At 46.0% G+C, this 23,419-nt stretch overlaps 1 protein-coding gene across 9 annotated transcripts; it reads left to right on the plus strand.

The window, feature by feature from the left end:
• The first annotated feature begins 39 nt into the window (after positions 1 to 39).
• On the plus strand, positions 40 to 23,027 carry LOC149370911 (uncharacterized). Of its 9 annotated transcripts, XM_089563573.1 has the most exons (10): positions 67 to 119; positions 190 to 292; positions 3,637 to 3,703; positions 12,667 to 12,863; positions 15,689 to 15,769; positions 16,962 to 17,145; positions 17,204 to 17,306; positions 17,372 to 17,524; positions 18,908 to 19,104; positions 21,576 to 23,027. In XM_089563573.1, exons 4-7 carry the CDS (start codon positions 12,690 to 12,692, stop codon positions 17,257 to 17,259), a joined length of 495 nt encoding a protein of 164 aa, XP_089419699.1. In that variant the 5' UTR covers positions 67 to 119; positions 190 to 292; positions 3,637 to 3,703; positions 12,667 to 12,689; the 3' UTR covers positions 17,260 to 17,306; positions 17,372 to 17,524; positions 18,908 to 19,104; positions 21,576 to 23,027. The 9 variants fall into 9 exon arrangements, with proteins under 9 accessions (XP_089419677.1, XP_089419699.1, XP_089419702.1 ...); XM_089563576.1 differs by lacking the exon at positions 12,667 to 12,863 and having other exon boundaries at positions 72 to 119; XM_089563551.1 differs by lacking the exon at positions 12,667 to 12,863 and having other exon boundaries at positions 40 to 292.
• The last annotated feature ends 392 nt before the right edge of the window (positions 23,028 to 23,419 follow it).

The following is a 23,419-nucleotide window of genomic DNA, read 5'->3' on the forward strand; positions in this document are numbered from 1 at the left end:
CGTTTCAAAGGGGGCGCTCCTATCCATCCATCCATCCATCCATCCATCCATCCGCTGGGCCCTATGGGAGTGTCCGCTCTTTACCAAGGCTGTCATCGGCGTATCGTGCTGTTTTGCTTGTTCGTGTTTTTTTTTACTGTGCTTTTGTATTTGTGTGCAGTGCCGTTTTTTATCTCTTTATTTTGCCAGTTCTTTTGTGTGTAATGGGGAATCGGCGGCGATACCTTCAGCGCAGAAGGTCGACGAAAAGAAAGCAGCGTATGCGCATGGCTGATGTCAGGGCCAAACGCAGGTGAGCCATTCGGACCGCAATTTTGTTATTAGTATGTGCATTGAAGTCCCAACTGTACCTGTGTCGCGTGCGTGAGCTACCTCGTAGTGTATCACGCTTTTGTCACGTGAATAACCTTTATAACAACTATAGTCAGGTGTGGCTGAAGAAGTAGGTTCGACATCCTTGCGCGTGGTTGGTAGATGATGTTATTTTTTCAAAATGTTGATATGATGTGTTTAGACTTATGCCTTCGCTCCACTGTTGTTTCTTTTGGAACAGACATGTTTCTTCAGAAAAATAGTTGCCGCTACGGATATCGAGTATGCTGTTGTGCAGGCCCAAGATGACGCACATGACGTTATAGACTCCGGCGTACCGCGTGTCGCTGCCAAGGCGCAGGGGTTAGCGCATCATGTGGCTGCAACACTTCGCGAAAAAGTAAAAAAAAAAAAAACGTACTGCCAGTCGATGTATTTATTTCTCGCTTCCCGGGTATTTTTTCGCGCAGTTTTTTGAACACGACAGACGAAATAAGTGTTACTGCAAAATTTGCAGTTGGACCCTTGAGGCCTCTTACTCAAGCGCTTTTTTGAACGTACTATCACGATCAAAAGAAATGTGAACAGAGTGCAGGTCGAGCTGAGTATTCGAAAGAGCAACTTTTGAGAAGGAAAACCGAGACTCCTCTACTCTCTTCCTCGATTTTTTTTTCACATTCCCTCAAAATGCGGACTCAACTCGACTTCTGTCGGGCTCATGTATCCACGGGATGAATGGCCTTGTGAATGCCCTGTGTTGGCTGATGCTCTGAGAGAGCTACCGTGCGCTCCATGTTAGAAGGAGCACAGGGAACGCTGTGAGTAGTGAGAGAGGAGGCGGCCAGAGATGATTATCCTAGGGCGAAGACACGATCTTGCACCCCTGCCTCGCGCTATGGCTCATCGGTTGAGAAGTGCTGTCCTGAAACGCCGCCAAATATTTCGAATCGGCTCCTGGACAATGCAGACCACTGGGAGGCCAGATCTGCGAATTTCCGCAACCTATCGCCGAAATTCACTAATTGTGCAAGGATCGATTCGCCCCAGAGCTCAGCGTGTGCACAAAATGTTTTCTTATGCTAGTGCAAACATAACTAAACAGAGCAGCAGAAGCGATTTCAGTTCAAAAGTGACGTGAAAGCAAAAGTCCACTGATTTTTCAGACATCAGCTAGAGGACTACCATGGTGCGTATAGCTCTGACTTCCCGCATTCCCTGGAATGGAGAAAAAATGAGCCTTTTACTATACCAATTTACTACACAAACAGTGCCAGTACAAAATGATGGGGGGGGGGGGGGGGGGGGGTAGTGCAATATCCACATTCGATCGCTTATTTTCTAGACAGATGCTGCCGCACGCTCACATCTGTGTTCACAAGACGGCAGGGAATCAGAACTGTTGGAATTATCACAATTTCGTGCTGATCACTAACGATACCAGAAAAGCGGGAACGTTGCCTCGTTGCCACTGTGGCAACAAAATGCAGTTCCAATGAATGGATGGAAATGCTATGCTAAGGCCACAGTAGGGAGAAACTCGACGCGATTGTAATGAGTACTTATTAGCTCTTGCCAGCTATGTCCCGCAGTCTCCAGTCGAAGTTCACAGCCAGTGTTTCCTTTTCATTTTTCGAACCTTGGTGGTGGTAGTGGTTTATTTGTCAATAAAAAGTGAACGAAAAGAATGTTGCCGGCTGCGGCCGTAAGCGCTTTCGGGATCTTTGTTATGCATGGATGCGTGGGCAGAAAAAAAAAATTCAGCATTACTTGCAACGCATCTCTACATCACAGACTAAAGCACAAAAGAGTTTACCTCTCCCAAGCTATTATCGGGAACAAGTGGGAGATGAAGGGGGCTAACACACTGTGATATTGCTTTCTTTTCCTCTCCGCAGCTACTGACCTAACAACATTAGTACTTGAACGCAATATGTTTGTACCATTCTGATATGCCTTATTCTGCCCATTTTTTCTTATTTACTGTCACCATATCAACTGTCTCTTAGAATTCTACATAGCGCTGGCAGTGTGTGAGTAAACAATAAAAACACTCGCCATGCTTTGAAATCTCAAGTTGATGGTTCACTGCAGGTGATTTTCCTGGAATTGCGAAATAAATGTTTGCATGGCGAACGGGAATCAGTAGCACACAAGTCTTACGCGACACCCGCAGCTGCGTAGCGTCATGCGCCTTTGACGGCAGAAAAGGCTGTGACAACACACATGGCAACCGCCCTTTGAAACCAAGAGGTCATCTACTATTCCGCTGCATCCATTTCAACATCATCCATAGATGTCTTGTGGCCCTTTGTTATGGATGCGAGTGGAACCTACGAAGCTTTATTTTGTAATATTGCTTGCCGTGGCTGCCGCTGCTAGTCATCAAAATATTGTTCAGGGTCGTGAGAAAAGAATAACTATAAAACAACATGTACAACTCTGGAAAATATGGAAACAAAATATGATTTTTGTAAATGTCAAAGATATAGAGACTTTCCACATTCGAAATAGTGCCACAATGCGAGGGAGAGGAGGTCAAGGTAACGCAGAGAGGAGGACCAGACCGTCTGGGAGGAGCGCTTTTTCGCTTCCACGAACAAGTGGAGCCGCCCTGGTGGTTGAACTAGCGTCTTTTCCAAGATGGCCACCGTGGTACCCCCCCCCCCCCCCCCCCCCCCTTAAGACATTTGCAACCTTAAGCTAGAAAAAATGTTTGGAAGCGTGATTTTCAGCTGGATAAAACGTTGGGACGTGCTATATGTTTCCTTGATGTAATAATACCTTATTTCACGATGTTTTCCAACAAGCTTATTTTTAAAAGATATGTGTAGATTTACGGTTAAAAAGGAAGCGTGATATTCTGCTCGAGGAATTCTTCATGCTTGGTTTATCTTTATTAATTACTCAACTACAAAATCTGTACTAACAAGCTTGCTTTCGCAGAATTTCCATCCTCTTAAAACTAATTTCTAGCTTTAAGAAACCCCTCGACAGTCAGCTAGAGAAATCTTTCCTGATTTGTTTTCGCATGGTAATAAAAGAGAAATCACGATCTGTAACAACAAGTCTACTAGCAGGGCATCTCCAGGTGCCCTGCAAATGAATTTGTTGCCTTAAAGTTAAACTGAATATATGGATCAGCTAGACTAATCGTTCTTGTTTTGTTTATTCCTTTTACCAAGGATGTACGAATCACAGTATCTGAAAAATGAAAAGCACGAGTTCAGTCATCCAGCCATATCTGTAGTTGCTTTGTTCTCTTGTACGAATGTTATATCAGTCACAACAGCTTTGCTAACTTCTTTGTTCATGTGGGAATTCCAGACAGAGCATACGGCAAACCAGCAAGCATCATTCAACGATTCAAGCGGGGCAGGAAGAAAGCAACCAGGTACGGATTCATTAAGGCGGAACATTGCTCTAGTTGGCTTGCGTTCATTTTGCATGAACGGAGCAGAAATCGAGCAGCCGCGCTCTTCGATGAAGTGCATTAACTGGCACTGCAACGGTTACGCAAAGGAATGAAGTTGCACTTACTTGCAGGTCCAAATCGTAGCTTGGCATTCAGCTTCGTCTGCGGCATGCACTTACTGAATATGTGCATAACCACTCCTTTTCACTTGCACATGTCGTACATGTGGCTTGCCTCGTAAAGGCACTATCCTTTTTCAAGATTGCCTGATCGGAAAAACTTTGTGCAATTACTTAAGCTTTGAAAGCCACACCGCAGAACGATGGGTAGAGCCGTGCTCGAATACGCCTCACCGAATGCAACCAGCAACGCCACTCTGCTACCTCGGCATTCCTCTGAGGAGCGTTTTGCCACAGGTGGTGCTGTTCCCCTGAGGCGACGGTGGTGCTACATAATGGGCGCCGGGTCCCTATACTGTGTGGTCAGAATGAATTTGGAGCGCTCCACTATTGAGTCTTCTCTCTTCTTTCACTGCCTCCTTTCTCCGTTCCCTCATAGCGTGGTGGTACGATTGAGGTGGCAACTGTGAAGTGAGACAGTTATTATGTCTGTCATTCCCGCAACAACAAATTTAAAGGTGCAGTTTGGGTGTCCGCTGAAAAGTGACAGTTAATGCGCCCTTTCCTTTCTTCAAAAACAATTTTAAAGCAATACCTTTGCTGGCCTAGTCAAGCTAAGGTCATGGGCGCTGCAATTTGACCTTCAAGGGGAGGAGCGGTGGAGGTGTGACAGCCACGTGACATACCATGTCATTCGCCACAGCTACAAACGCGCGACACTGCCGTGCCGACCACTGCGCCGACTGCCGCCTTGGCAGCTGTGGCCACGTAACTTACCACATGATTCACTGTTTGCTGGAAAAAGGAGCCGGCACTGCTCTCGCGGCATTCGAAATTGTAGTTCTCGCTATGGACGGAGCGAGTTGGCCGAAGTCGTCTATGTTGTCGGGACGATTTCGCTAAATCACACTTAGCTGAGCTAAACTGCAACCATTTTTTCACTTCCTCTCAGCCAATGTTTTCAGATCTTCCAAGACATAGAACACAGATTATAGCAAACACTTGGTCATAGACAAACAACGAAAGCATTTTTGTTCACAGCACTGGGCACGGCCAGCCAATTAATGCACTTTCAGCCAACGACATTGCTCTTTTTTATAGGCCATTTAGTTTTTGTGAGTTTCCATTCAGCTGTAAGGCACAGGGAGCACCTATTCGCTGCCAGAACAGTACGGAACATGTGAAGGACCAGGTGCTGTTCCATTATGTCGCGCCATCATGCTATTGGATTGTGTAAATTGAACCTGTAAAATTAAAACAATCAAGGATAGCTAGTGTATATGATCAAGACGCTCCTGCTTTCAAGCATATGGCTGGCCTATGCTCAGCTCCATTGTTCTATTCTTGAAGTCAGTGATTTGGAAAAGAGCCGCCACGGTGGCTCAGTGGTTATGGTGCTCAGCTGCTGACCCAAAAGACACGGTTTCGATCCCTGCTGTGGTGGTCGAATTCTGATGGAGGCGAAATTCTAGAGGCCCTTGTACTGTGCATTGTTAGTGCACGTTAGAACACCAGGTGGTCGAAATTTCTGGAGCCTTTCACTACGGCGTTCCTCATAGCTTGAGTCGCTTTGGGTTGTTAAACCGCATAAACCAAACCAGTCATTTGGAAAAGTGGTGTGCAAGCTCAAAAGGAAAACCATATGGCTGCCACAACTAAGTTGGCTAGTGCAGTGGTTGTACTGAGTTAACATACTCAGTTTTTCTTTCCAAAGGCTTCCCGCAGGGGGCCGTCTAGCATGCAGACGTTGGTGAGTGGCGACACCTCGGGGTATCCCAAGCATCCGCAGGGACATCCCTGCAGGGGGATGATGGTGAGCAATGGGTCACCACGAACCCGAGCATCCGCGCCTAGCCGTGCGTGGCATCGCCGTGTCCGGGGAAAAGGGGATCCTTGTGGTTGAGCCGATGCTGAGAGTTTGGACTCTTAAGGCCCCTCGGTGGAGGCAACACACCACTTTGGCCCCAGCTTCCTGTAGACGGCACCTCCGGCCTGACCCGACCGGAGGAAATCGGCAGTCGCTTTTTCCTGTTCTCCTCTCCATCTTTCACTGTCCTATCTCCTTTCTTACAACTTTCCTGTATCCTCCTCCCTTCTTTGTTTTTTCCTTTTTTTCCTGGCGGTGAGGGTTAATCTTGTGTGGCAAACTACCCTGAGTTGCGTCATATTTGGTTATAGTTAAGGTGTACAGCTGGCGTGGGCAGGACTTGCTTTCAAGTTCCTGTCGCGTCCCCTTGTTGGACTCCATGGTGGGTGGCTGGCACCATGACCGAAGAGACTAAATTTTTTATGGCTCCCCCGCTTCCAAACCTGATCGCTCTCTAAAGAGGGCGGAACGAAGCAGCAGACTTTTTCACGAAAAAGAAACCAACTTTCACAAAGTTTCATGTAATACACAGTAACTGTGAAGAAAAGCAAGCCCGAATCATATCCCCATTTCTTGTCACCAAATGCTTAACAGATAACTTAGGGCCTGGCTACAAGGTATCCAAAATATCCAGGGGTGACCTACTCCTTGAACTACGCGAGAGCATCCAGTGCTCGAAACTCGCAAACGTTGCTTCTATAGGGGACATCTCTGTCTCCGTGACTCCCCACCGATCCCTCAACTCAGTCAAAGGCGTCATCTCAGAGGCTGACTTTATCCACCTAACAGAAACTGAAATGCTTCAAGGACTCTCCAACCAAAATGTAATTGACGTCCACAGGATCAAAATCCGCAAGGATAACAAGGAAATAGACACTAAACACATGGTCCTTACATTTTACACCAGCAGCTTGCCCGAAACAATCGAAGTAGGATACTTGAAAGTCAATGTCAGGCACCCAATCCCCGTCGCTGTTTCAGTTGCCAGAAGTTTGGCCATGGCTCACAGAGCTGCCGTGGCCGCAAAACCTGCGCGAAATGCGCTTCAAAGGACCACCAGTCTGAGGAATGTGACGCAGCACTACGCTGCGCAAACTGCGAAGGAGACCACGCTGCGTACTCCAGGGCGTGTCCGTCCTGGAAAAAGGAGAAAGAAATCATCACCATAAAGACCAAAGAAAACATTTCATTTAAAGAAGCCCGAAGGCGTTTTGCACTTACAGATACATTCTCCTTCACAGCGAAACCAAACTTCGCTGATGTGGTGCGCAGGGGCATAGCACCACACAGCACTCCGGCACCTGCTGAGGCCCGCACCTCTGGCAGGGCCATCCACGCCCCAGGCAGGGACAGCGAAGGCTGCTCTGCCAACCCCAAGCCAGGGAGTGCCGGCCCATGGGTCGGCATCCCGCAGGACTTCCCCCCCGTTGGGGGAGGCCTAAAACCCACACACCCGCGGCTTCCCCGCGGTCGTCCAGCATCTCTGAGGAGGTGATGGACGTAACTCCCAGCCTGCCTGCTTTACAGCGGTGGAATAGCTCTCTTGAGCGGAAAAAAGACAGGGCCGTCATAACGGCCCCACAGCATAAGTAAACTCCGTATCGTTCCTATCCCAAAACATAAACATGGCTTTTCTAGTTCAGTGGAACTGTAGAGGAATGTTGAGAAATTACAATGACATAAAAGATATTCTAGGGTCAATATCGCCCGTAGCTTTATGTCTTCAGGAGACCAATCTAGGTCCACAACATATGAATATCCTGAAACATTATAAAACTTTTAGACGCGATCGTGAGCAGGCAAATAGACTCTCGGGAGGTGTCGCGATTGTCGTACAAAGCAGCGTCCCTGCTCGAGAAATCAAACTTTGAACCAAGCTTGAAGCCGTTGCTGTCAGCGTCATCAGCTATAAAACAATTTCCGTCTGTTCTGTATATATTCCTCCACATTTTACATTAAGAGTCCACGATCTACAAGAACTAATCAATGAACTTCCAGAACCATATCTAGTACTTGGGGATTTTAACGCGCACTCCCCTTTTTGGGGAAGCGAGCGCTGTGACTCTAGGGGTCAAATAATCAAATATTTTATCCTCACAAATAATGTATGTCTCTTAAGTACAGAAAAAGCCACATACTGCTCTCCTACCTCAGGGAAAATGACCTTTTTAGATTTGTCGTTTAGTTCACCTTCTGTTTCTAACGATTATAAATGGGACGTCATTGACAACCCATATGGCAGCGATCACCTCCCTATACTAATCACTTTAACATCCCCACCGGAAATAATCCCCACAAGGCAACAGCGCTGGAAGCTCCACCTCGCCGACTGGTCACTTTTTAGAGCAAAGGCAGCTTTAGAAAATATAGTTTTAGAAAATCTCACCATCGACCAGATAAACGAAAAGTTCACTAATTGTATCATAACTGCCGCGCTCACAGCTATTCCTCAGTCGTCAGCAGTGGCACGACAAAACCATAAAGTATGGTGGACAAAAGACTGTAAAGAAGCTAAAAAACAACAAAATAGAGCTTGGGGTAAATTCCGTAGGTATCCGACGCATGAAAATCTCTTAAATTTTAAAAAGGCAAAAGCTAAAGCTCGGTACGTCCGTCGCAGTGCTGAGAAAGCATCATGGCACAATTATGTTTCATCTATCAACAGTCAAATCCCATCTAAAAAAATGTGGGAGCAGGTTCGAAAATTAAACGGTAACTTTTCACCATTCACAATTCCGTTTTTAACAACATCTGGCACACAAACAAGCATAGAGGAACAGGCAGACATATTGGGGGAACATTTCGCTGCAGTTTCAAGTTCATCACATTACATGCAGTCCTTTTTAAAATAGAAAAACACAGCTGACAAACAGGCTCCCAACAAGTGGAGGTTCAAATGAAAAATACAACAGTCTAATTACCCTCCAAGAAACCAAACAATCTGCCGGCAAAACAACTGCTCCAGGACCCGACAAAATACATTATGAAATGCTTGCCCATCTTTCCGAGCCAGCCGTGGACGCACTTTTAAGATTCTTTAACACAGTTTGGATATCTGGGAAAATACCGGAAGCCTGGAAGAAAGCTATTATTGTACCGTTTCTTAAGCCTAGTAAACTACCAACCTCTCCTAGCAGTTTTAGACCCATAGCTTTAACCAGTTGTCTCACCAAATCCTTTGAATGCGTCCTTAATATAAGATTGACTTTTGTTCTTCAATCCTGTGAACTTCTTGATATCCATCAGTGTGGATTTAAAAAGGGATGCTCCACTACAGATCACCTAGTCTGCCTTGAAAATACTGTCAGAGAAGCTTTTATACACAAACAACACTGTCTTAGTGTCTTTTTTGATTTAGAAAAAGCATGTGATACTACCTGGAGATTTGGGATTCTTCAAGACTTAGCTGAGCTCGGCATCCGTGGCAGAATACTGAACTCCATTAAAGACTTTTTGTCTAACCGCTCATTTAATGTCCGCCTAGGCTCAACCCTTTCGAGGAATTTTATTCAAGAAAATGGAGTGCCTCAAGGGTGCATTTTAAGCACAACTCTCTTCGTTGTAAAAATGAATTCTATTAAGAAAATAATCCCAAGGTCCATTGTATATTCAGTCTATGTTGACGATCTTCAGATAGCTTGCACATCTTCCAATATATCTGCATGCGAAAGACAAATACAGCTTACAATCAACAAAATGACAACATGGGCAGACAAGAATGGTTTCCATTTCTCACCACAGAAAACAGTGGCCTTACTTTTTTCCTTAAACGAGGCCTGCACACAGATCCCACATTAGACCTAAACCAAACCAAACTGCCTTTAACAAAGGAACACAAATTTCTAGGCATCACCTTCGACAAAAAACTTACTTTCCTGCCGCACATAAACGCACTGAAAAAGAAAGCGTCACTATCACTGAACATACTGAAAGTCCTTTCACGCAAACACTGGGGTTATGATCAGGTATGCCTTCTACAGATTTATCGCTCTATGGTACATTCCATTTTAGATTATGGTTGCATAGTGTATGGATCAGCAAGGCCATCGTACTTGAAGCGACTGGACCCTGTGCACAATTTGGGTTTGCGTCTTTCAACTGGTGCTTACAGGACATCACCCATAAAAAGCCTGTGCGTAGAAACCAATGAACCACCACTTGCAGACAGAAGAACAATGCTCACATGCTCATATATTTTAAAGATCCGTTCCCAGCCTAAACACATCTGTTACCCACTCGTTACAAAGTGCCCATCTCGAACACTATTTACCAACAAACCTCTCGCAATCAGGCCACTTCTTCTCCGCTTTGAAGAGAAATGCCAAGAACTAGACATAATGAACACATTGCCTAATATTGCCCGCAAACCTCATCCACTCCCGCCTTGGTACTGCCTACTATCTGTCTGCGACTTCACATGAACACAATTTCGGAAAAAACATACACCACATGAGCAGATATTGCAAGAATATTTAGCACTAAACGAAAAATACGGAGAATACGAAGCATTTTACACCGATGGATCAAAATCAGCGCACTACGTCGGAAGTGCTGTGGTTCAGACTAATTGGTAAAAAATAGTACGCCTGCCTGAGTGCGCATCAATTTTCACCGCCGAGTATTACGCAGTCTCGGTGGTTGTAGAAAAAATAATAAATGAGAACATTCAGAAGAGTATCATTTACACTGATTCGTTGAGCATACTAACCTCACTTCACTATAGAAATGCAGTGACACCACTAATTGGTGACATCATACACAACATAACGATCGCCACAGTACAGGGACAAGACATAAAATTTTGCTGGGTTCCCAGTCACATTGGAATTATTGGCAATGAGAAGGCAGATGAATGTGCTGAAAAAGCTCGGAACAAAGAAATAAAGAAAGTGTACATTCCCTACAAAGATGGTATGAAGTTGGTACAGTGTAAATTAAGAAATAAATGGCAGTTGCAATGGAATATTGAAAGAAATAATAAGCTACATTTAGTAAAACCCATCCTAGACGAATGGAAATCATGCTCACACCAAAAACGATTCATCGAAGTTATTTTATGCCGTCTCCGTATTGGACACACACATCTCACACACAACTTCCTTCTCACAAAAGAAGATAAACCTGTTTGCGAGCAATGCGGACGTGAACTTACCGTAAACCACATACTACTCTCATGCAGAAAACTTGAATCACTAAGGAAAAAATATTTTGCTACATTTTACAAAGAACATACTCCATTTCATCCAGCGTTAATTTTAGCTGAACATGCACCTGTTAGTATGCTTGATGTTTTTAGCTTTTTAAGGGAAGCCGGTTTTCTTCAAAAACTGTAATGTTCTGACCCTGTGCTTCTCTACTTAGAACGATACACCTCAGCCACTTTCTCAGTCCTGAGAAGGAGGCTGAGGTTTTTATCTGAGTTGTTGGGAGCCTCGAGATCCTTGCCAAGCCAAGGATGTCCACTGAGGTTAACCAACTTTTAAAAGCTTCTGCTAACAGCCATTTCGAAAATGTTTGTCTTTTATCAACTAGGTAGTAAAAATAACTTTTAGGCCCTTTACACCACCGTTTTTATACACATTGTTTTCAAACTTTGCTAAACCAGTTTTTCTAAACCTTGTTCTTGGCGCATGATAGCCTTAGCCGCTTATGCGCCATTAAACCCAACACAACAACTTTCCAAAGGCTTGCCTCAGGCACCATATAGCCTAAAGAAGTTAATGAAGTGATTTTGTTAGTTCTCTTTTGTGAATGATGCTGCATAACATTGAGAGCCAGCGGGCTCTCCATGCATAACATGGAGAGCCAGAAAAATTTTTTTCGAAGCTTGTGAAATTATTCATGACGGAGAAGTGGAGTTCCGCGCTTCACTGCTCTGCTGTTTTGGCTTTGGTTATGAATTGCATAAAATGTATTAGGCACCTGAAAATGGTTTAAATAAATATATGGATGTTTTTATTTGTGCTCCGTTATTTTTGTCTGTCTGCGAGCTATAGATGTTCTTATAAAATTTTTCAAAATCCGCCCAAAGAACTTTTTTTATCTAGTTTATCTAGCGGCCACGGCTGAACTTGCGCAGAGCACACAGAGCAGGCCCCGCCTGTGCCCACTAGCGCAGACTTTTTCATCTTTTCATGTTCATAATCATTTGCCAGCAGTAGCCGAACGACGGTAATTTATTGGCATTAAGTCAGCTGGATGCCCCAGCCTGCGAGGAGTTCTTAAAGGTGCACTAAAAGAGCGTTCTGGATAAATTCGTTCTCGCTTTTTTGTTTTGTTTTGGGGGTTTCCATGAACAAGTAATTTCAGCCGCAGAAATTAAAATACGCGTGGACTGTTTGCTTTCACCCCCTCGGGAGGGCCAGTGAAAATACCATAATCCGTGAAGACACCCAAAGTTGTTTTATGCGAAGCATATTAAAATAGCCCAACCCAGCTCCTCGAGCGAGGCGGTGTCGTTACCATTGACCTTTCGTGACCTCCATGTCATACCACGTGATGCGTGACGTCACAGCAGATGAAAAACGGGGGCCCAACTTGCGCCGTCGCGCGAGGCATCGCGACCAAGGAGGACCACGTGATGCGTGACGTAACGACAGGAGAAACGGGGCCCCAGCCAAAGCTCCCCACCCCAGCTCGCGCCGTCGCGCGAGGCGTCGCGACCAATGCGTTTCCTGCTTCTGCCGCTCGGTGCGCAGTAGTGAACACGTGATGCTGGTTGCCTCTGCTAGGCGTACACGGGATAGAGATGCCTCCTGGAAATAGGGCTGCTCGTTGGAATGAGAAGCAAAAGTTGCGGCGTGCTACAGAGACTGATGAAGAGCGTGAAGAACGTCTAGCCAAGCGGCGTGCTCGATATGCGGCTCGGCGACAACGTTCTGAAGTGAATGAGGAATTTGTAGGTGATGTTTCGACTAGTGTGGTCAGTGAGTCTGACAGCACTTCTACCAGTTCAGAACGCTGGAATGCTACCAAACGAATGAGGCGTGCCCAGGAAACTTCTGAAGAGCGACGGCAGCGACTTGACAAAGAACGACCGAGCCGAGAAAGGGAAAAGGAGAAGCGGAGGAAACGACGTGCTGAAGAGGCGGCTAGTCGTCTACAATTCAGCGAGGCAGTTGCAGAAGAACGTCGTGCAGAACATGTCAGGAGAGTAGGTGAATTCGAGTCTGCAACGCGCGAGTTTACCAGACGTTTCGTTAACAATCCGTTTGGTTATGCATGTTCGGGGCATGGATCCGGCTAGCGTAACTTGATGGCCGCCAGTTTAGTACCAATGTTGCCAGACTGCATTTTGGCGACCACAGCTGTTCGGCGCTACGTAATGGGCGCGCCCGACTCACGGACGAGTCCGGCTGGCGTTGCATAATTCTAGAACGCTTCCGACGGCCTTGGGAGCTCAGAATTTCTGCTCAACTGCTCTGCCACGTGCTAGAATTATGCAACGCCAGCCGGACACGTATGCATGCCGACTATAGCGGCCGCGAATAGGCAGTATTTCAGTCGTGACAGAGCAGTTAGCAGAAATTCTGAGCTCCCAAGGCCGTCGGGAGCGTTTTAGAATTATGTAACGCCAGCCGGACACGGCCGTGAGTCGGGCGCGCCCATAGGGGATGGAGAGAGCGAGCCGCGGTATCTCAAAGTGAACGGACTTCATGGGAACCAACGTTTTTTTTAATCTAAAAACGTTGATGGGAACGGAGAAAGCGGGCGGGTGGAGAGGAGGAAGTGGGGGGGGTGGACGTCGCGCAGTCGCTGAAACTCGTCCGCACGCAGTCTGGCAACATTGGTACTGTAGACTGGCGGCCATCTTCAAGTTACGCCAGCCGGATCCATGCCAATGCGGGGTAGTGATGCACCCGACTGCTCCAACGGAAGAGAACGCCTCGCTTCTTTATTTCCTTCTAGTTAGTCGGTCTTCGCGGTTCTGTTTTCTCGAAGATCCCGTCTGCCCCACCCCCCAATTTCGCAATCGTGCGGCAACCAAGGATCTAAACTTTTCGCTGTGATCTGTGGGGTGCCATCGCGTTTCGTTACAAGTGTTGTGTTCGCGAGTGACGGATTCCGCGATGCCGGACGTTTGTGCGGTGAAGACGTGTCCGAATCGGCGTTCAAAAAACTTTCGAAAGGGCTTACGTTTTTTCTCCTTGCCGGCGGACGAACCGCGACGTAGCGTATGGCTACGTCTCTCCGAGCTCGATAACAACGCCAAGAAGCTGCCCAAGTTTCCCCGTTTTTGCGCTGAACACTTTGAGGAACGTGCGTTCTTAAATGACGACCTGAGTCACTCCCGTTTGCGGTGGAACGCTCTTCCCACACTTCGACTTCCCGTCGTCGAGCAACCGGCCCCTGTCTTCGAGCAACCGGCCCCGAAGCGCCAGAGAGCCCTGGTATTTCTGTGAATGGGTTATCTTTTCATAATATGGCGCGAACGTTCGCATCGTTCTGTAAGGTCGCTGACTCGAACACGCGTCAGGCTGAAAATATAGTTTGTTGCAAAAGTTATGTGGCGTTGTATAGACGTAAATATATCATTTGCAGAAAGCTAATAGAAGTAACAAGGTTCCGTGCTTCGCGTTCGTAAGTGTAGGGTAGGTCTTGAGGAGTTTAGAAAATTGTGCGACACACGGCGTGTTCCGCAATTTTATGTGTTACGTATAATGCTTCTGTCAGCGAAAGCGGTGAATTTTTCGTTCTCAAATTTCGCACAGAAATGGCATCTGGCCGGCAGTACTGTTTTGTACCATATTTGTGTGGGGTCATGTCCTGGCTATTCCGAAACCATAGTGACTTGCCTATTCCTGCGGTGGCATTGTGCACTGAGGGTTGGAGGGTCTTACAGTGGATAAGAATATGTTCTATTGTTTCCATGTCCTGCATGCAGCAACAGCAAGTATCATCCGTGGTGTCAAATATTTGCCGGTAACACATTTTTCCTCAAGCACCATGATGTGAGAATATTCTTACATTGTGTCAAGCACCCAGCCCTGTCCTTGGAAAGTAAACCACTCCTTTGGAATTGTCAAAATTTTTCCCTTTTAACTGAAGGTGCGCTGACACATTGTTCTCCGGAATCATGGATTGCCAAGGCTTCCAAGATTTCTCGAGTCAGCTTGTCTCAGTTCTTGTACAGTATCTGCACATGATGTAGATCAGTGGGGTTTGTTAGTTTTTTACATTTTTCACTAACCCTGCAGTGCACCACTAGGGTAGTGCCAGATTTCCCTGCTGTGGCGTTATCGTGCTCTCTTGTTCTGTCGTTGACACATCTCCCCGTCTGTCCTATGTAATGCTTTCCACAGGATACGGGGATGCGATAAACGAGGCGTTGCACGCATTCAGAGTACTTCATTCGGTGTTTGGTCTGACAATCGGATTTTTTCACCTGCCCATTCACACGCGCACACTTGATTATTGCCTTGTTTGGCGCTGTGGAAACGACATCGATGTCGTGCCTCTTCTAGATTTTCGCATGCCTTTTTTACGTCTATGCAGTTTGTCAAAACCACCAGAAATAATTTACGACATCAGAAGAGAAGTATGGCTTGTTCTACTTTCATGCACGAATCATTGAAAGAATAGGTTGCAGTATCATATGTCAACTTTACACAGTTAATGCCACAACACTAATATAGATATTAATACTGTATCAAAGAAGCAGCTAAACATTTGGTTAATATTAATTTCAAGATATAGAATGAAGACTATAAAAATTATATAAAATTCATGCTCACGATATACTAGCAGATATGTAACAACCTCAGCTCGACTGTTGCTGTTGACGCCTCGATGATAAGTTTCTGTGTACCACCTGTGCACCTTCCACCCAATTTGGCTTCAACTGCACTGATGATCTGGCAACAAGGAAGCGCGAGGCGCATTATCTTCGAGGGGCGGATATTTATTCGCCAGTTTCAAGGCAGCCAGCTGGTGCACGACGTTCCATATGCAGTGCGCTTACCACTGTTTTTCGCCCAGGTGCTGTCCTGCGCCCCTTTATCTTGGTCTTCCCCGGGACTGTCATCGCTGGATGAAGCATTCAAGCATGTGCCTATGAAGGTCAGCCTCAGTTCGACTGTTGCTGATGATGCCTCCATGTCAAGTTGCTGCGTACTGCCTGTGCACCTGCCTCCCAGTTTGGCTTTACCTGCGCTGATGATCTGGCGACACTCTTCCAAACCCATTTAGACAGGGGGAAAACTCCATTACTCTTGGCTACGCTTGGTTAAGGCCGTCATACGATCGTTTTATGGGTGGATTCCGCAAGCATGCAAACCGCACGTTTTCAGCCTCCGCCTGGGCAAGGGGTGCAAAGACGTTGTACGATCACTGCGCTGCTTGCAGACGAACTGGACGGTTCGAGTGTTCTGATTGACGCTCCCGTCTAATCGCATGCGGTGGTACAGTGAAACACGCAGATATCTTGCGGTAGAAATTGCGCGTATTAATTTCACCTTATTCGAGACGTATCCATTGCATCAAAGTTTCTTTTGCTGCGGGATTTTCGTCCAAGGTAAAATTGCGGTCGGCTGTGATGGCACGGATCTCTGTTCAGCCGACCCTGACGGCGGCGAGGCAATTCGCGACAAAACTTTGCTACGTCGAAGGCGAGTCCAATCATCCAAAGCGATGTCGTGGGAAACGATACTTATTTGGACCATTTCTACCCAAGAGACTGAAAAATGCGTCGCATCGAAATCGAGTACTCCTCCTCGTTTGACGCTACGTTCTCACAACAGTCTATGATTTCTGCCCCAAAATAACAGAATGCTGCCTGCTCTGAAAGTTATGTTACCCCGACGATTTCTGAATGACGAAGTGGTTCGTACTGGGAATTCTCAACCGGGCCAGGCTACAGTACAGGCTGCTAACAACCATCCATAATTGCAATTGGGATAATCACATTTTTTAAATAGTTAAGATTACATACTTAAAATTTTTAGTTGGTTATTCAAAATAGTGCTCTGCGCTGTTTTTGCATTCCTGACAGAGAAAAGAATAATTCCATTTGCAGCCATTCCCAAGCATTTGTACAGTAGTCATCACTGTAATATGCACAGTATGCAAGTGTTTCATTGCCCTAATTCAACTATCTTCACTACACCGCATTATATGCATTGTGTATCAGAATAGCTACAAACATAAGGTTCTATTCAGTGGAAGAGAAAATGGGCTTATAACAGCTTGTAGTTCTCTAATTTAAGACTCTCATTGATTACCAACCTACCTTTTCTGTTTTCATCTATTTTAGCTGCAAGATATTTCACTGGCAGTTGGGACTCCGCAGTCTTCTGGTGACAATGGAGAGCATAACCTAGGCCTCTCGAGAGGCGAGCACCTTGACGCAGTGGCGAGTGCGTGTGCGGCCTGCGGTTGTTCCCTGACTGTTCTTCCAGTGCATGGAGTCAGCACGCAGACAGAAACGAAGCAGGAAGGTAAGCATGGCAATTCCTTGCGTTGACCGTGACCCTTAATCATGTCACACTTTTGCAGCAACGCAGACACCAGCATTTATGCACTCAAGAGGCACCCAAACTTGCAATCTATAGGAGAAGATGTCGGAGACCAAGCTCGCAGATCTCGACTGCATTTTCAGGTATTCACAGAGTTCTTATGTTTCACTGCTTCTCGGTCACTAATTGTGCTTACTTCTGGTTGCAGGCTTGCACTCGTCGCAGCTGCCTTGGCCCCGTGTTAGGCCTGGGATGTGGCCGACCTCTGTGCTAGCTGGGCTGCATATCGTACTTCCCAATCTCATCTCCACCTGAGTTGGGGAGTCGGGAGGCCTGGTACAATCCGTCCGGTGCTAGCAAGGTATGCTCATCTTGCACATTTTAGCCTGGAATGTGTAGTTGTTATGTTCATTTTATTTGAACCTGTATTTGCTAAATTTGGAAGACGCAGTGCAGTTTACACCTTCTTTCCTACGGATATTTGCTAGATCACGGTAGTCCTTGAGCCTACCTGAGGCTTGGGTCTGAGTGTTCGTCTCCTGAAAAGCACTTCTTTTGTTGTATCAAAGTATGAGAAAGGAGACTATCAGAAAATAGTGGAACATGGCAGACTGTTCTCTCTGGCCAGGTGGCCCTAGATAGTGGCATGTGTGGGGAGCCACTCCGGTATGCTGGCTGTTACCATTGGACTGACTCCACAAGTGCCAGGCACATACCCAAGGCGGGAGGGGAGGACCGAGCCCCCCCCCCCCCCCCCCCCGCCCACACACGGTACAAAAAAAAATTGTCTTGGGCCCCTCCCAAAAAAATTTCTGGATATGTGCCTGATAAGTGCACAATGGACACTCCAAGGATGTAGTTCAGGGTCTCTGAGAGTCAAAGGAGAAGCTGAAATATGATTTGGGGGGAAGGGAAGGCTTGCAGAGAATCCAGACTGTGTGACCAAAGGGGCAGCTGAATGGTAAGAGCGGGAAGCTCAGAACCAGGTGCATTGATAAGGTCGGAGGCCTTAGGCACAGTTTCTGAGAGGGAGCCTACCAAAGAATCAAGGGTGTGCATTGGGGGACTTGAAGTTTGGCATGCATCAAAGGCCAAGTGGACGTGGTATTTGTTAAATTGACCAGTTCCGTGCAAAGAACATTGAAAGTGTCATGCAGCATTTGCATTGTGTGGCGTCTGTAGCCTTGGGGTAGCTTGCACTGAACTGTTTTTATTTTTGCCTGAAAGGAAGGTTATCTGAATTGTTGTGGTTCGTTGGTAGATAGGGTTTAATGTCCTAAAGCGACTTTGGCTATGAGGGACACTGTAGTGGAGGGGTCCGGGTAATTTAACTACCTGGTGTTCTTTAACGTGCACTGACATCAAGTACAGTACTCGCGGATTGAAATAGGACACTCGGAGCGCGTGGCCACGCGCTCAGAGTATCCTATTTCAATCCGTGAGTACTGTACATGGGCTTCTAGCATTTCGCCTCCATTGAAATGCGACCTCCATGGCCAGGATCGAATGCACGTTTTTTTTGGGGGGGTCATCAGCCAAACACCATAACAACTGAGCCACCACGGTGGCACTTACCTGAATCTATCTTAATGCTGCATGAATATCATTTTGCGTTTTTGCTGGAGTAGGACAGACATTGTTCTGTGCAGACAGATGACATCATTATGTTCTAGAGGTGCTGTAAGGCAGTCGTATGACAGGTAAATAAGCCATGTTCGCCTACAGAAATGTCGGTGATCTGCAGGTGTGCATTACAGGATGATGTGCCAAGTGCCGAAGGCCTTCACCTGCACGAAGCCAGTCATGTACAGCAAGCTGATTAGTGCAACGAGCCATACCAGACCCCAGGCAACACAAGTGAAAGAAGAGCATGATGCCTGCACTGTCTAGCCCACTGTGCAATCAGTGCGGCCCATTCACATCCGTTCTCTACTGTCTCGTGTGAGTGAAAATTTAGCATTAGTAGTCACTGCAGCTAAGATGCTTGGACCTAAACTGAAAAAAAAAAAAATGGTTTTGAGGGAAGGAAATGATACAGCAACTGTCTCGCATATCTCGGCGGACACCCGATCAGCGCTGTAAGGGAAGGGGTAAAGGAGGGATTGAAAAAGAAATGAAAAAAAAAGAGGTGCTGTAGTGGAGGTCCCCCGAATAATTTTGACCATCTGGATATCTTTAACGTGCACTGAAATCACTCAGCGCAAGGGTGCCTTTTGCATTTCGCCTCCATCAAAACACGGCCACCGCGGTCTGGTTCGAACCCAGGTACTCCGGCTCACCTAAACTGGCTGCTTATGTCCAAAAATGTTTGTTTGTTAAAGTGCATGTTCAACTCCAAGAGCAGTTTTCGTTTGGTGGCAGTATGGCGTCCGTTGGCTGCTGTGACTGGTGCCTGGTAAGTGCTGCTGTCACCAAAAGGTGTACGTGTAGCCTTGCTGTTATTTGCTTTCTCTACAGGAACTGTGAACATTATGCGCAAAAAGGCAATGTGCTTCCAATTTTATCCACTGACCCATTGCTGTTCTGGCTGCGGTATGAAAAATTGACTCGGCATGCGAGCCGTTATGTCGATGTGGGCACAGAATGTGTAAAAGTAATGTCAAAACTGTGAGGAACAAGTTACGCTTTCATTTGCATGTTTTATTAGTAGTACACGTCAGATTTGCGTTGGTTGAAACGTTGTTATTGACAGGACTTTAAAAGGGTCTTGGTGGCTCTCTAGTCAAGAATTTATTGTACTCCAGTAATTGCAAGGCAGCATTCAAGGAAGACTTTACCATAAAAATTTTTTTATTAGAGCTGCCACAGTCAGGTACTTTTGCCATGCTTCTCTCAGATGCATCATCTGCAAGACGATTGTCTCGTTCACCAGGATAAGTAGCCTTTTCAACCAAAATTTGTCCTTTCGTGTCATATCTAATCTGCGGCAGGAATCTATCTGCTTTGTAATTCAACATCACATGCTCCATTTTATGTGCAGTAGCGGGTGAGGTCTGTCACTTGTCGCTTGGATGTTGAGGATCACATTGGCATGCTAAAAAACGATCATCACTGCAGAGCTGTAAGGTATGGTGACTCTGGAGCAGCAGATTTCTAATGCGCGTTCTGCAGCGACCATCTGTGGGCTAGTGTGATAAAGCAGTGACAAAGGAAGCAAAAGGAAATGAAAGGAGTTGAAAATGTGACATAACAGGCAGTCCATAAAAAAAAATTCAAAGTGGCTGTCTCAAAACTTGCTTGCAGTGAAGTGGAAGCTACAGGTGTGAGGCGAATGGCTTCCCGAGGTGTGCTGCTCTCTTGTGACCTACAGGCTTGGAAGATGGTGCCTTGCTTTGTTGCTTCCGCTCCGCTGCCTTCAGGTTGTGAGATGGAGTGTGGAGACTGAGGCTAACACGATTACCTCCTTTTGCTTGAAAGCAAATGGCGCACGAATATCTTGTGCATTTTATCTTTGGCAGTAGTTAGTGGCCTTTTGTTGCGTCTTGTCTCTGAGCATCTTAGTAGTTGCTCTTGTCATTTCATTTTATTTTATTTAACCAGACAGTGTCCATTTTCACTACACGCAAGATTGGTATCGAAGGAATTGGTATCAATTTTTTCCTCGTTTTCTTCTTTGGAATGGTGCGTGAGACATCAGTAGGTTTGGATTGCCACTTGCAATTTGTGTATAGCCAGTAAATAATTCATAATTTAATTTCTTCTGCCGCCGCGGTGGCTCAGTGGTTATGGTTCTCGGCTGCTCACCCGAAGGACATGGGTTCATTCCAGTGGAGGAGAAATTGTAGAGGCCCGTGTACTGTGCGATTTCAGTGCACGTGAAAGAACCCCAGGTGGTCGAAATTTCCGGAGCCCTCCACTATGGCGTCCCTCATAGCCTGAGGTTCTTCCCCGTAGAAGAAAATTTCTTCACTCATGCTGTCTTTGTTTCGGTTTCGACAGCCAAACAGTGGCTGTGTCATGTGAGTAAATTTCAGGCCACGGGAGGCACACAAAAAATGATATAATTGCTGTTGCTGTTGCAGTATTATTACCAGTGCCGCTTGTGTCACAACAAAGAACGAACATGTGGCCAAAGTTTGGTGTCTGTATTTACCCATTTAAGGAAGTGAGCGTATAGATGTGGTGTGGATCACAGTTCATTTGTTTGTGGTTCTGTAATAACACGGTGGTTTTGGCCAGTTAGTTCCTATCCATGGTGTGTCCTCTCTTGTTTGTTCCTTCTCTTGTGTCTGTGTTTTATTTGTGCTATGAATTTTTTCTGCACCTGTGGTCCTATGCTTGGTACATAGTTTTGGTAGTAAAAATTTGGGACATGAGTTCCCAGTCCATGCTAAGTTTTGGAATGTTCTGAATGGCCATTTGAGGCAATCTGTGTTTACCACTGCCTTTGTTGTGGTTCCTTGTATGTGCAGCTATCATCGCTCTGGATTGCCTGGATGTCGCACTCCTGAAGAGAGAGAGCATAATGGAAGGAAACAGCTTCCCCTGTCACACCACTGCACATGCCCTGCCTAACCGGAATCGTGATCCTTGGCTTTGGCCTGTGACATGTGTTGCACGTGTCATCCTGTGTCACAGTGGCCGACCCTCTCAGCCCAGAACATGTCAGTAGGCCCAGCAACAACGCCATACTTGTGTCTGCTCTCCATCCATGCAGAACTGTAATTACAGTGTATATATCTTGTAGATACTTATCAGCTGGTCATATCACTTCACACTGGTTTGCACATTTACTTGTTGTCAGTTTTTTTGTTGCGGTTGTAGTGAAAATTTGTGGTTATGCAAGACGTGTGCTGTGACTTGTTCATTAAGAAGGAGTGTTCAAAGATGTTGCCTTGTTTCTAGTTTGTTCCTGGTGGATCAGGGTCCTTGACATTAGTCATTTCTATTCACTTTGACCAGCCGCCGCGGTGGCTCAGCGGTTATGGTGCTCGGCTGCTGACCCAAAAGACGCGGGTTCGATCCCGGCCGCGGCGGCTAGAATTTCTTTGGAGGAGAAATTCTAGAGGCCCGTGTTCTGTGCGATGTCAGTGCACGTTAAAGAACCCCAGGTGGTCGAAATTTCCGGAGCCCTCCACTACGGCGTCTCTCATAGCCTTAGTCGCTTTGGGACGTTAAACCCCATAAACCAAACCAAACCTATTCACTTTGACCAGTTTCCTCTTCTGAGGTATGCTGTGATTAAAGTAGTTTAGTTTATTTGTTATTACCTAAGTGTGGATGTGGAGAATTTTTGAATCTCTGTGGTTATCGCATTGTAGTCACCTTAGCATGTTCTCACAGATTCAGATAAACATTATTGGAGGTTAATCATTTTCAATAAAATCTTACGGTTGTATGTTGAACAAAGCTAGACAGGAAAGAAAAGCACAGCACTTCCACCAAATTTAGCCAGCTTGCTGGGTTTCATGTCACAGCAAAAGCACTTGCCCTCAGTGTAGGCTGTGTATTTGTGAAAAAGCATCATAGCATGTCTAGTTTTGTAAAGTTGATTCATGTTTCCAGGCGGATGTTATCTAGTGTTACATAATGAGTGGAGAGAAAATTTTGTGTACGTTCTTGTCATTTTCTCCAAACAAAGATGTGACCCAACTTGTGTGCTGTTTTATTTCGCTGCATCAATTTCTGAATGCTTGATGTGAGTACAGTGGCCGTGTGAAGAACAGATTTTTATTGCCGTTCATACTGGCTGACAAGCATGTTCTAGTTTTCTTTGGTAGTTCTCTCGGCTGGACTTGAAGGGAGATGGCAGAAATCATCGTTAGGAGTTGCCATTATCCCTCAGGCTATTTTGCTTACACACAAGACACGCTTGTATTTGGTCACTTTGCTGCAAAGTAAAACTGTGCATTAATTGCAAGGATCCCACTGTCTGCCGCAACTTACTGTATCTACATGAATTTAAGACTTGTTTTTTTTTTTTTTTCATGCCAAAAATAGAAGTAGAAAGTCAACCTTGCATTACGATCAAATATTATGCAACTCACATATTGGTTGATGCACTGTGTCGGTTGGCCCTGAAGTTTGGGGAATGGAAAAAGAGCAAAAATAGCAAGTTCGAATGTTTTACAGGTCGGCCAACGGAAGCTCCAAGATGTAAACATTGAGCCAAGCAACACGGAGCAACTTTGCCCACCCCTCTCTCCTGGGATCAGTCACTCGGTGCTAGCTTTGCGTGAGCAACTTTTGAAAGGAGTGGAGGCTTCTCTAAGTGTGAACACCCCCTAAGCTTGTAATTCTTCAGACATTCGTGCTG

This window comes from Amblyomma mixtum, chromosome 1, assembly GCF_055824585.1.
Source record: "Amblyomma mixtum isolate Tamu chromosome 1, ASM5582458v1, whole genome shotgun sequence".
Taxonomy (NCBI): domain Eukaryota; kingdom Metazoa; phylum Arthropoda; class Arachnida; order Ixodida; family Ixodidae; genus Amblyomma; species Amblyomma mixtum.

What these genes read in the sequence shown, in the direction of transcription:
- LOC149370911 (XM_089563528.1), top strand. Translation starts at nt 12,459, where the DNA reads ATGCCTCCTGGAAATAGGGCTGCTCGTTGGAATGAGAAGCAAAAGTTG. An exon ending in GTGCAGAACATGTCAGGAGA is followed by an intron (nt 12,864 to 15,688) that starts GTAGGTGAATTC and finishes TTTTTCGCCCAG; the next exon opens with GTGCTGTCCTGCGCCCCTTT. An exon ending in TCAAGCATGTGCCTATGAAG is followed by an intron (nt 15,770 to 16,961) that starts GTCAGCCTCAGT and finishes CATCTATTTTAG; the next exon opens with CTGCAAGATATTTCACTGGC.